The sequence below is a fragment of the Sinohyriopsis cumingii genome, chromosome 17 (assembly GCF_028554795.1).
Source record: "Sinohyriopsis cumingii isolate HCF-2022 chromosome 17, ASM2855479v2, whole genome shotgun sequence".
In the NCBI taxonomy this organism is placed as follows: Eukaryota; Metazoa; Mollusca; class Bivalvia; order Unionida; family Unionidae; genus Sinohyriopsis; species Sinohyriopsis cumingii.
This window is the reverse complement of record NC_142977.1, coordinates 16,326,745-16,340,517: the sequence shown is the minus strand read 5'-3', so window position 1 is coordinate 16,340,517 and position 13,773 is coordinate 16,326,745. Positions and strand designations below refer to the sequence as shown.

Below are 13,773 nucleotides of genomic sequence, written 5' to 3'. Positions count from 1 at the left end.
AGTGGACAAAGTAACCGAAGTAAAAGTTCTTACATTTTAAATATTTAATGTTGCAGATGTGGGTGGAGGAGTCGTGGGAGAGTCAACAATGATTCAAATGGCTGTCTGCTTATGCATACGAGACAGTAAGTATTAGGTACAACCCTAGGATATAGTAATATTAACTGAACTTCTGCTTAAATGCAATGACGTAAATAGAAGACATGTCATTTTCAAAAAGTTTATTACAAGACTTGAACATGTCACTACTGACGACACCTCCGCCACTGCCATCGCCGCCATTTGTTGGATATACAGAAACAATTTTAACTGCATACTATATCGCGGTTGAGGCTGAGATATATTTTACTGGTTTAAATTATCATCAGGCCTTGACGGTACTATATGTTATTGTTTTAGACCCTATTTACAGTTGCTATCGAAAACAGTTGACTAAAGCAAATAAGTCTGGGAGTTTGGCAACTCCAACGTTTATTTTCAAGGTAAGTATATACCCATATTCAAGTTTGGTATACCATAGGATGGAATATCTCCAAATGTTTGGCCCTTACAACACTTTGAGCGCTATGCTGCTGGACTTCGGTTGTCATTAATGTAGATAGCACATTTTCTTTGCTTGAGCACTTGATGTGATGTTTCCATCTGGCCTTCAAGGTGGTAGAGTTTCAGAGTTTAAGATTATGTCTATGTTTTTCTTTCTCTTTGACAGAACCATTCATCATTTCATTTACCTATAGCTTTGATATTCAAGCCCATCACCATGTTACGAGCATCATGTAATTCCAATGAATAATTGAAACAAATAAATGTATGTCCTTACCAAAAGATTCAAGGAATCCTTTTCTTTTTTTGAGCCTTTTTGATGGCCATAATATTGGACCTTATCAGCAGGATGTTGGAGTTTCTCGAACCATTCATTGAGCATGCGTTGTAAAATTCTATATACGGTATTTTCCTCCCATGGTGGTAGTTACATTATCTACTGTTTGTTGCATCATATAAAACAGTTATAAACAGAATTTCGCTTTGTAGTAACTCGTTGTTCTGAATTTAAAATTTTAAGTGGCTTATTTGAATCACAAATTTAAAAAGTATGCAGATTCCTGCAAACCTTTATCTCGTGTTCTTAGGGCATTTATCCTCCATGAAACATGATAAACGAAATAGCAGAAATGTAAAGAAACAATGACAAGCGCTTGTTGCATTTAAATATTAACTTCAACAACAGTATATGTCAGAACGGTTTATATTCCTAACGCATATATCGAAAACAAACACATACTAATGAAAAGATCGTCATAATCGTGATACCATATGATGTTGTAAACACTTTTACAAAAGCAAGTACTGTACGCGTTCGTACATCATAATTTCAATGCAAAGACCATATACGTCATTATATAATGCAAAATGTCAGGACTCAGAATGGAAAGAATATCCTTCCTCTATGAACTGTGCGAGGAGTTCTCCGTTATGAACAATTATAAAAATTAAAGGTGATAATATCTGCAACCCCAGTCATTTACAGTCTATAGATAGTAAGTATTGATGATTGTGTCCAGAGAACATCTTGCGCAATTATTCGCTAATTTAAGTTTTGATTAGACAAAATAATATAATACTGAAGAATAATCTAGCTTCACTTTACTTGCAATTAGAGATAATAAGTAGTAATCTAAATGTACATCACTATACATATTATCATGGGGGTGGGGTGTATAGCTTCACCAGATACCATTGTCCTAATGTTATACATTACTAATTATATATTCGAAATAAAGTTACGTGAGATACCAAGCCTATCTGGAGGATACTTTATTATAAAATGGAACTAACATCAATTACGGCGAAAACTACCCCACGGCCGATAGTTGTACTCATTCGTCTCCATTTCTCGTCTAGCACTTTATGTAAAGCAAGATGCCACCTGTAATCGGTAACAACAGAACCAAAATACCAGTGACAACAGCTAATATAATTCTCGTATTCTCTCTGACAGATGGCATTTCAGCATTACGTCTTTCAAGCACTTCCTTTTCTGCAACAGAAAGATAAGTTACTATTAGTCCTATTTTGAAACTGTTCGATCGCTGTAACATCCAGTTATAAAATTCTCCTTATGAATTATGTTTTTTGGATAGGGTGGGACTTAAATATCCAGTATCAAAAATGGTGTAAAAAATACAACCTCTATTGACCAATTTCATTTTATAGTCATTAAAAGGTTAATTAGCCCCTTTAGTCGACTAATATTTCACGGTGATCATTTAAGAGGGAATTTCGCTTCTCAGCCTTTGTGTCGAGTACTTTCCGATAGCTAAAAGCCAATGAGATCACAATACGAAAGATTTATCGACAGCGATCAGATTCCAACTAATCGAAATGACCTCTGCCTTTAAACTACCATATTTTCGTTAATGCAAAATAATTTGTATATCTTCCACATCAGGATCTGGTTAAAATTTTCATTCAAATACGAATTATAATGATGTACAAAAATATAGTGTTCATGCCTTTTGGCGTTTAAAAAAAGCGCTCTAAATATTATAAGAAAGATTTAGTTTTCGGTAAATTTTGACAGAATGAAACAACTAGTAAACTGAAGTAAAGTAAATATTTCGTCTTTCTTATCGTCATCTTTCTTCATCATATGACAAATAATACAAGGTTAATATGATTTTGAAGTTGGAATTTAAGCTTTTTAGAGCTTCAAATAATACGTCAATTCACAACTAATTAACTTAAACATTTGTTGCCTTTCTTAGATTTACGCAAATAAAAACGATTATATAACAAGGCAGCTGATACAACAAACTAACCAGTTAGGAAAATTATAATCACGGCCTTTGCAGTATTAGGACATACTAGCATCATAGGCCTCGTAGTTCTATGTAGATTTGGGATGAAAAAATAAAGTCTTGATAAATAAATGTTTTGGTACTGGTACATTTAACACGAAGTGATTGTTAACATCGTTTCTTTTTCACAGTAATTTTGTTATCGTTTCTTTTTCATAGTAATTTTGTTGTACCAGAACGTTTATCATGAATGGTAGTTAAATTCGTTCGCATTTTACCATTCTTGCTCTAAGAGATATTTCGGTTGATAAAACTGTTTATACTTGTATTTCAACAAGAAAATACCTTCTTTGTCTGAAATTTCAGTTGTTCCGTGGAGAACCAGACATACAGAATTGACATTCACGGAATCTGTAAAGAAAACTATACATTTAAACGTATCGAATAATTATTTTACTGAACAAAGTACTCTCTTCATATTTACTTTTCTCACACTCCTTCTAGTCATTTGTACACTCATATATAAAAAATTAAAAATTAAAATAAAACTATCACTAGATCTCAGGACCATATTTCTTATCTTGACTGAGTACTGAGATTTGGCAGACTAAGGCATAGAGTTCAATGAACAAACAATACACATTTCCTATTTTGCAATGAATTTGGCTACGTACAATAAATAAAACAAGGATGATGACGAGAATTTATTTTCCGAAATGTGTTGATTCACTGCTACACAACATCCGTAGTCCACAATAGTGAAATTGTCCTACTAACAAATAAATGTATGTTTTAAAATGCATGGATACTACAACATACACGGAATGGAAATCACTGTTGCAAAGCCCAACACAGCGAAAACCAAATATCGCTTTGTATGTTATTACAAAGTAATAATGTAAAGTTAAAATGTCAGTTATATACCTCGGAGATTGGTGCATGGATTTGCAATAGAAACGTTTAGCAGTTCAAATATTGTTTTCAGAGGAAAAGAATCTAAATTAATTTAAGACACCGGCACTATATAGTCGATTCATTTGTTCAACTACGAAAATCGATTGAATTGCTTGTCCATGTGTTGAGAAAATTTAAATTAAATCAGCACCAATGGACTTGAGTTGACATAATATGCTATTACACTGCATGTCAAATGTCAAACTGCTTGAAATTTAATTTTCCGGAGAACAGTTTAACTTGAAAGATTGCCTTCCCCAAGAATTAGCAGATGACAGAGTAACATTATTTCACATTATTTCACATATCTAAGAAATTAGCATTGATATATGTATTTCTAGTTAAATAATTCAAAAATTACATATTATCTCTGCAAGAGAATGGATACTTCAATAATCGATGATCTAGAGGGTGAACTAAGCTGATTTTAATTACTTAACTGTACAAGTTTAATAAAGCAATGTTCATCATCTGCACAAATAAGTATGAATATCAATGGCTAAATAATCAGCATTAAATAACTCATGTACAAATAAGTATGAATATCACTGGCAAAATAATCAGCATTAAGTAACTCATGTACAAATAAGTATGAATATCACTGGCAAAATAATCAGCATTAAGTAACTCGTGTACAAATAAGTATGAATATCACTGGCAAAATAATCAGCATTAAATAACTCATGCACAAATAAGTATGAATATCACTGGCTAAATAATCAGCATTAAATAACTCATGTACAAATAAGTATGAATATCACTGGCAAAATAATCAGCATTAAATAACTCATTTACAAATAAGTATGAATATCACTGACAAAATAATCAGCATTAAATAAGTCATGTACAAAAGATACTTGGCTGTCTTTTCAGGACAAAGTTTGTTGCACAACAGCGTCCTCTCTTAAGGAGATTAACCCACCAACAGAAACTAACATATTAACATCAGCTTTACGAAGCATAAAGACCCTGAACATTTGAAAGTTTCTGTTATTTGACTGATATGGTCAACAAATCTAATTAGAACAAGACTGCGTTAAGGCCTGCATAACATGCAAATCTGTCTTGATCACAAAACCAGACAGAAAAGAAGACATTTGTAAGTAGACAAATCTACATCTGTAAAATAAGTGAAAGGGTGACTACATACTGTCCCAGCAAGGTAGTAAATGACATCACAGAAAAGACTAAAAGACGCAAGATAAAAAAAATGATTCCAACTAAATAAATATTTTGGAAACAAAATCAGCATAAAGACTACAAACTGAATTACGAGACGTTGAACAGACTAAAAGAATACGAGGTAGTCTACGAGTCTTTGAATAACATAAAAGACTAAAAACTCGTATACAAGACTTTATACCATATTAAAGACTACAATTTAGTCTACGAGGCGTTGAACAATAATTTTAAAGACTACAACCTAGTGTACGAGACTTTGAAAAATATATGACTTCACCCTAGTCAACGAATCTTTGAACAATTTAAATGACTACGACCTAGTCTACTAGACTTTGAACAATACTAAAGACTACCCCAATAAAATGGAATTTGAACAATATAGAACACTGCACCATAGTCTACGAGAATTTGAACAATACATAATTAAATGTGATAATGATGACAAAACATCTCTCCGATTTCATTCTAGGAAGATGTGTTAACGATTAATACAATTTCAAAGGTATGCATTCCCGGAACAAACTTTATACCATGTACAATTTGAACACATCCATAAAACATTTAATCGCAGAGAATTATAACAAAATTAGCCATAATCAGGTAGCATTTTATTTGCATCATCTGCATGAAGTGAAAAGCAGGACACCTTTAACGGTGTGTAGATATACAGATTTTGAAGATACAAGTTTTCCAAAGACGGCAGATCATGGCCGATGACACATGTGAAAAGCACGGCATGTTCGACTCACAACATTATTATAATAGTTTGGATGCTCCCTCAAAGTACTCACTCAGAAACAAAGATGTGGAATCTCCCACATGTCAAATGCACACACTTTAAGGAGATAATTAATTTTGCGCATTCAAAGCTGCAACAAACTCTAACATTTTAAAGCCCTAAGGAAAATGACAAGGCCTAGATAAAATGGAGCAGTTTGTTCAGATAAAAAAGTAATAAGTTATAGATAAACTGTAACAGTTTGTAAGGATAGAGAAACAACAAGTCCTAGATAAAGTGTGCGTTTGCACAGTTACAAAAAGTTTATAAAAAGAAAGCTTAGCTAAATCAGACAGAAATGACAGCTTAAGAACCATTCAGCCTACTTTCTAAAGACTTAAACTTCAAAGAGAGAAATTGGACAGTTTATTTACGACACCATCTGTTATTGATTGATTATTGATTTTGCTGAGCACCAGAACTGTAATGCTATATAGCACCATTAAAAAGAAAGTATATATGATAAAATAGTATGTAACAAAAAAGGTTCATTACTAACGAGAAAAACAAGTTCAAAAACAAGACGATGATCTTCTGAAAATTTATGAAGGTTCAAGATCAAAGAGGGCTGTATCGGGTGTGTATAAATTGTAATTAATCATAAAGGTGACAGGTTGGTTAAAAATAATCTACGTACAAACTATACTTAGAAGAAAAGGTAACTTCTGTCAAGAAATTTACAATACATGTCACATTTAATGTCTCAAAAAGTTTTTTCTTTTGCTGAACATTGTAGCAACGATCGATTACAGCTTGGAGATCGAATCATATTATCATAAAGTGCTTTATGGTGAAAGTTTCATTGTAAGAAACGCTCACACGTAGGTCATCCCCCTTTAATATATAGGTGTGGCCTTTTGGTTTTAGAAAACTTTTTCACAATAATTGCAACATTTCATAACTTGTAGAAAGCGCACAATATATATATAGTGTAATTATCGCCGTACTTTATAAATGAAAGAATTCAGAACTTGCACGTACTTAATAGTGTACGATGTTGCTTTGATACCCTACTGCGGTTTTGTCCGAATTTGTGTAAATGGTGTTTATTGATATGTGCAACCAATCAATTAAAGTAATTGAAATGCAGCTAATTAGCTTTTCTACAACTTTGGATCAGTGAGTACTGAAGTCTTCATTCTCGTCCAGAAATAGTAGATAATTTTCATTCGGTTGTGTAACAACTATTTATGCATTTGAGAAGACAAACGAACGTTTTCAACTTTGTCATAACGTTTAGCAAGATGATATCAGCACTTGTTGGTCTGCCAGGTACTTTGAGCATCCAGCACCCGAGGTCGGGAACACCTTGCTGCCCAAGGGACAGGATTCAACGTTCTTTCTTGAGGTGAATTGGGAACTTCATTGCTTCGGTTCTTAAGTCAGATCAGCCTCAGCTAAATTCTGTGTTGAACTGTTCTCAAGATATTTAAAGTGACCGCAGTTTCAAAATGATTTAATCTTAAACAATGTCACCTCGTTGCACAAGTTTGATTTTATGTTACTTCAAAAGGCGAAACCAAGCAAACCAAACCGCCCTCATACTCGAACGAATAAATAAAAGTTAGAGGGAAAGTGTGCTTAATAAAACAAACAGTTTGTGTCTGAAAGCATGATTATCACTGTAACTGCTTAGTGTGAAATAAAACCATCATACAGTTCAAGCTATCGAATAGCCTTAATAACACTTTAATTTTTACTCTGATTCAACATGCAAAGCGACGATATCTAGCTATTCAGCAATACGTTCTAGTATCCATGCGCTTTAAAGCCCACATGTATTGAGATTATAAATGTTATGCAGTGGCAAATAAATGCGTTGATGGAAGTAAATTCTCATTTTAATCTTTATCTAGATTGGCTGGTACCTTTATGCGCCAAAATAAGATGCAGTAAAACTATATGATTTACCATAATATCACGCTATATTTCATATTGGGCTGTGGGAATTATGTTTAGGGCTCAGTTATAACACACAGAAGTATGTGATTTACTGCTGCAACATTTATTGATTTTCTATTGGAGCACATGCAGCACGTCCGAGATTAATATTATTTTTTCTGCTGGGCCATATATCTTAGCATAGTTGTGTTCCATTCAACGATCAAGCAATAAGAACTTTGGTTTAAAAACATTATTGTTCCAAGCAGCGATGGTATTCATCAGCGGTGAATAAACTGAGAGTGACGTCATTTTAATTATTGGGAAAAAATTTGGAGCATTTAAATTCAGGCATGGACTAAGGTCACTACAAATGGATCATAGTACTTGAAACCTTGTGTACGCAAGCGATAAATTTGTTCCGGGTTACGAAAATATGTTTCAGTCGGTTACAACTGGTTGACTTTTTCAGCTCTGCAAACTTGCAATGCTAAATATTATATTTAAAGCTGGTTATTCTATTAGTTATAGAGAAGTAAATATATGTCGCCTGACATTGAACCATATCTCATCGCTTTGTATCATGTCTAAACTACAATAACCAAGTAAGCAAAATCATGTTTGGAAAATATGAATTAAGGTAGGACTCATTTTGAAACTGCGATAATGTTATGTACTTGTAATACCTGAAAAAGCGCTATATACTGCCAAGTCCCATATACCGACGGGATTCTCGTCCCAAAACTGCACCGACATTAAAGTCCATTTGATTTCTTCATCCGAGATACTTCGCACTGATTTCCTTTGTTTTCGCTTCATTAGGGTAGAAGATGTTCCCATCGGAGATGTCAAAACAATGTCTAGTTTATCACGGCGTTTAGTTTTGAAAGAAATTTGGATTTCCACATGCTCCAGCTTGAGAACTTCATCCGAAGACTTTTTACAACCGTCGGATTTAATTTGCGTAATATGGCCGTTGTTTTTCGTATCACTAAAGGAAAGATCAAAGAAAAACAATTTACTGATATTTTGAATAGTTATTTCATTCATAATCCTTTCATACAACTTGTCTAGAAACGGAAGTTTCTTGCCATAATATAATATCGTTGTTTCAAACTCATATTAGTTCAAGTACTACATAAAGCCCGAAATATTGACAAATACAGAGAAAAAAGAATTGTACATTTCAGTGCTTATTTTGATTTTCTAGATATAAAATATCTGTCAAATTCTATCATAGTAAGTTCTAATACAGAAACTCGCAGATATAGGGCCATAAACAAAAGATACATAAGTCAAAATAAGAATTTGTTCTGAGTTGTAACAATCAATCGATCTTGTGAATCTGACTGCGTGGGTTCGAGTCGGATTCAGCCAGTGTGGGTATGTGAGAAAGCTTGCCTGTAGCTTCTCGAGGGTCGGTGGTTCCTTCCGGGGATTTCCCGTGTTCTTCGTCCACCATTAATACTGGCCGCCATGTATAGCCTATCGTGAGCTGAAAAATGGCGTCAAAACATACAAGAACAACAACAACATATTGTGAATAGTGAACGAGCTAGAATGCGGCGAAACAAAGTTGTAACGTAAAAATATCTAAAGGATATTATTGGATATATCGCATGACTGCAGTCAAGATTTTTTTCATTTTAAAATAATATCTAAGATTTACAAATAGAACGAAGACGGATCTGTTCTGGCTGTGTTATGTTCAGTATAATTATTTATAAGGTAAATTAATATTTGAATGATGGTTAAACAATAATCATCACGCCTCTTGTATTTGCAAAATGTGCAGAGGATAAATTTGAAATTTGCTGATACATGAACACTCGAGAACATGACGAACACTGCAGGAAAGTAAGAGCGAAATTTAAATGTGGGATTTCCGAAGTTCACAACCTGATATAAATAGATCAGATGGCATTGACATTAACATCAATGAGAAATTAAACGAACTTAGAACAGTATGTGTTGAGGTTTGCATGACATTTGGCATGAACGAGAAGCGTCGACAGAATACGGAATAGATTTCATTTATATTGATGTGCAAGTCTACTTTCGTTACTTACGATGGTACATGCCGTATCCTGCAAATATGCAAGTCGTTTACTTTTTTCCATGTCCTCGCTGCCCGTACCATTTCCGAGGCGTTGATTAATCCAAATCCAAAAAAATCGTTTACTGAAAAGGAAAATACGCTGCAGAGCATATTTTGATAAAACAAAAAGAAAATAATTCTGCCACTGAATTCATTGTTTTCTTCTGGCTTTCAATACTTTATTTAGCTTTTAGACCAAAAGAAACTTATTAAGATTTCTCACCTAACCATTTGGAATATTTTAAAAAATATTTTTTTTATATCGTATTTAGTGTGCTTTTCAAAGTGTTGTTAAAACACTCATTTTGCCTGACGTTCAGACAGCCGTTGTGACTTGTATCAAACTATGTTAACACAGAAAAATTCAAAGCTAAATATGATGTGTAGGATTTAGATGTGACAGCACATTCCTTTAAAAAAACACGGAGAAATATAAAATAAAACAATACTAGCAACACTAGTAAACAACGAAGTTAAGAAAATTATGACCATCGGACATCGCCTAAGTAAAATATTACTTTACTTTTGTGTCTAGCGCCATTTGTTCTCCACTGCGCTTTCCTGAGGGTTGTATTCGAATCGCTTGTTCTGACTAACAAGTGCTGAATATCCCTGGATGTCAGATTATTGCTGAAATAAAACATGAACCTGATAAGATTAATGACGACTTACTTATGTTGTAATGACTTTGACTGTAAAGCCTACCTATGCCATATGGATGTGTGGAACCTATCTACAGTGCAGTTGTGTGTGTGTGTGTGTGTGTGTGTGTGTGTGGTTTGCATTTTCAACGCAGCTTTAACACTTTTTCAGTCATATCCCTACGATGTATGCAGTGTGGTAGTTTAAAGTGATGTCTAGCACTGGGGCATCATGCCGCAGACAATTTGCTACCACTTTTGCTCTTTGTATTGCGTCATCGGTATGTATATGTATATGAATTAACTTCATGTTGTATTTTCATTGCGAAATTGTCTGCAGCCTGTCTTAACTATAAATTTTTAACAACTACACTTGCGCATTCGCGGCTCATCCATATTCCAAGAGCTCACTATCTTAATATCCATTGTTTTAATGTGTACTTATGATCCAGTATGCAACGCCTGTCACTAATAATTTCCGTCCATACTCGCTTGTAAGTCCATTCAATCTGCAGAAACATAGACCCAGTGTGTGCAGTTTGACATGTCTTACAAGCAAGTATATAAAGTAACTGCATTTCTTTTCAGTCCGTCTTACTGTATTCCTTAAGCGGTATGTACCATACTAAAACTTTAAATCAGCACCCTATATCAATTAGTGTGCTGACGTGCCCTTAACGCTAAGACATACACACTCCATTTGTTCGTCCGTCTGACTATCTGATTCTCCTTTTATCTACATTTACCATTATTTTGCAGTATTTTCGTACTTAAGTTATTTTTCGTGAAACATAATTGGTAAAAAGTGTGTGTGTGTGTGTGTGTGTGTGTGTGTGTGTGTGTGTGTGAAGTTTTCCTTTATCGGATCTAGTCAACAAGAGAGTTTATTTTTTGGTCTTTTTAACACCGTTGAAATGTATTAGCCGTTATTGTTATTATATAATATTGAAATGTATTAGCCGTTATTGTTATTATATAATATTGAAATTATTAGCCGTTATTGTTATTATATAAAATTGAAATGTATTAGCCATTATTGTTATTATATAATATTGAAATGTATTAGCCGTTATTGTTATTATGTAATATTGAGATGTATTAGCCACTCTTGTTATTATATAATATTGAAATGTATTCGCTGTTATTGTTATTATATAATATTAAAGTCAAAACATAGGAAATAGTATGATGTGCTTTGAAAAACGGACTTAATACGTTTGGTTAATACTAAGGTTTATCGATCCCAGAAAAGTAATTAATCACGGAGCCTTCAAGGGTCGATAATATCTTTGTATTAATCTCATTAAAAGCAACAACAAAAAATACAAAGTCATAACACAACTATCCTAACTACATAATTGGCTTGGCTTGTAGAAATTCGAGCAGGTTTGATTAGAGTGTTACAGGTAACACGAATAATGAAACATACCACTGCTCAGGAAATGCACATCTTTATTTTCATTTCACACGCAAAAGCTACGGCCACGTGAATATCAACAGGTGTGGCTTTTATTTTTTACATAATTCAGATACTTTATTCATATGTATCTCAAGAGGTTCACAAAAATGCAATTTGTGCATTAAAAATTGTGTTTTAGGATAGCCACAAAAATGTAACTTGTATATTAAAACTGTGCTTCAAGATGGCCACAATAATGTAACTTGTACATTAAAAACTTGGTTTCAAGATGGCTACAAGAACGTGATATGTGCATTAAAATATGGTTCAAGATGGCCTTAATAATGTGAGCTATGCATTCAAAACAGCCTCTCAAACATTCATACAATTATGTAAGATGGATCAATTATCTGTACATTAAAATCTTACTTGACTTCTAATGCCAATGCAATAATTCCAGCTGCAAGTGCTGAAGACACTGATGATCCTTTGAATGACCATGTACAAGATTCACGTCCATACTCCGTTGTTTTCTACAAGCACGGTATCAGTGATTATTTAACTGGCTTACTTCACAAATTATTCATAGGGGAATTATTGTTTCTTATTACAGCATTGTATTATCCATTACCACAGTGATTCTATTTTAGTGACATAATGACATATAAAATTAACGTCATGTCCCTCTGTTCCGCATTGTAGTATCCATTACCACAGTGATACTATTTTAGTGACATAATGACATATAAAATTAACTTCATGTCCCATTGTTCCATTACCACAGTGATACTATTTTATTGACATGATTACATAGAAAATTAACTTTATGTCCCTCTGATCCGCATTCAACTGGCATTTAGTATTATCAAACATTTTCAGAATTCTTAACTGCATACATTATTTTTTTGAAATGTTCTATTAAATCCCTTTTTCATTATCTATCAAAATATAAGAAAAGAAATATATTGTAAACATTACATCAAAACGGCAAACGGAAAGTTTTCTTAACTTTATTTTCTAACTTTTCTCTTTACCTTTTTGTCCTGTCTGTTAGCGTTCCGGAACCAATTCAGTTGCAAAAGTAGAGATAATCATGACTAATATGTATGTTTAAGTTTGTATACCTGAATATTCCGTTAATTGAAACTAGCATAGAAAAAATATCTTATCGTTGATTTATGTAGCTACTGTATTAAATTAAATATGTATCTCACCAATTTTGAATTACCATCCTCTCCTCCTTCCCCAAATGCCGTGGCTAAGACACATGGGCACATTTCCGTATAGCTGGCATTTTTTCCATCGAATCCAACAGACCCTATTGTTATAGTGTGAACATCTCTTGCGTATCCATTCCGGTTGCAGTGGGCCTCAGATCCACCATTGCCGGATGGAAACACATACAGAGAACCCTTTTTATTCCGACCCTGCAAAAGTATTTCACAGCACTGTTAAATTCATCGGCATGCTAGAATGTCGAACATCGATAATAACACTTGCACTGTTAAGTCATTGACTTTAAACAAATGTACCACACCCACAATTCCAGTGGGTTTGGGGATACAAAAATAGGTCCGATGTGTTGTCTCTTCATTTCTTAAAAGGCGACCAAGTGATGACAAGATATTGGCTGTGGGTTGCAAATTGCGTGAGTGAGGAAATGATCCTGGTAGTTTTGTAAAGGGGAGATCCAGGTGTAGTTCACAAAACACCACTTTGACCTCCACGGCTTATATTACGTGTGATCGGGATGTCACGTTGAGCACTAAGAGGTCTTCTTAATACTAGTTGCTAACTTTCTCCTTTCCGTTTTTCTCTAGGTTCTCTTTCAATACCACCATTGCCATTAGAGTTTCCTCCCATTTTATTTCCGTCTCAGAAGGCTTCCTAAAAGACGGTGGGTCAATGAGTTAATCAGGAGGTGTTGTTATCTGCTGAATATCCCATCCGAGTATCTCTAGGACTTGAGAAGTCTTCCCCTGGTGGGCTCTCTTGTTGGTGAGTGAGAGGGCGAACACGGGTATAAGTATACAGCAAAACAT

General features: G+C 34.0%; 1 protein-coding gene across 2 annotated transcripts in view; it reads right to left on the bottom strand.

Moving 5' to 3' along the window:
* Positions 1-206: 206 nt before the first annotated feature.
* LOC149777813 (furin-like protease kpc-1) overlaps positions 207-13,773 on the bottom strand; it is a 31,423-nt gene continuing 17,856 nt past the window's right edge. For both annotated transcript variants that reach the window (XM_089938876.1, XM_089938877.1), the window contains 7 exons: positions 12,946-13,158; positions 12,161-12,264; positions 10,215-10,321; positions 9,663-9,774; positions 8,280-8,584; positions 3,144-3,209; positions 207-2,038 (listed from right to left, as the gene is read on the bottom strand). In XM_089938876.1, the coding sequence (XP_089795002.1) occupies positions 1,899-2,038; positions 3,144-3,209; positions 8,280-8,584; positions 9,663-9,774; positions 10,215-10,321; positions 12,161-12,264; positions 12,946-13,158 (1,047 nt within the window). In that variant the 3' untranslated portion in view covers positions 207-1,898. The remainder of the gene's footprint in view (positions 2,039-3,143; positions 3,210-8,279; positions 8,585-9,662; positions 9,775-10,214; positions 10,322-12,160; positions 12,265-12,945; positions 13,159-13,773) is intronic.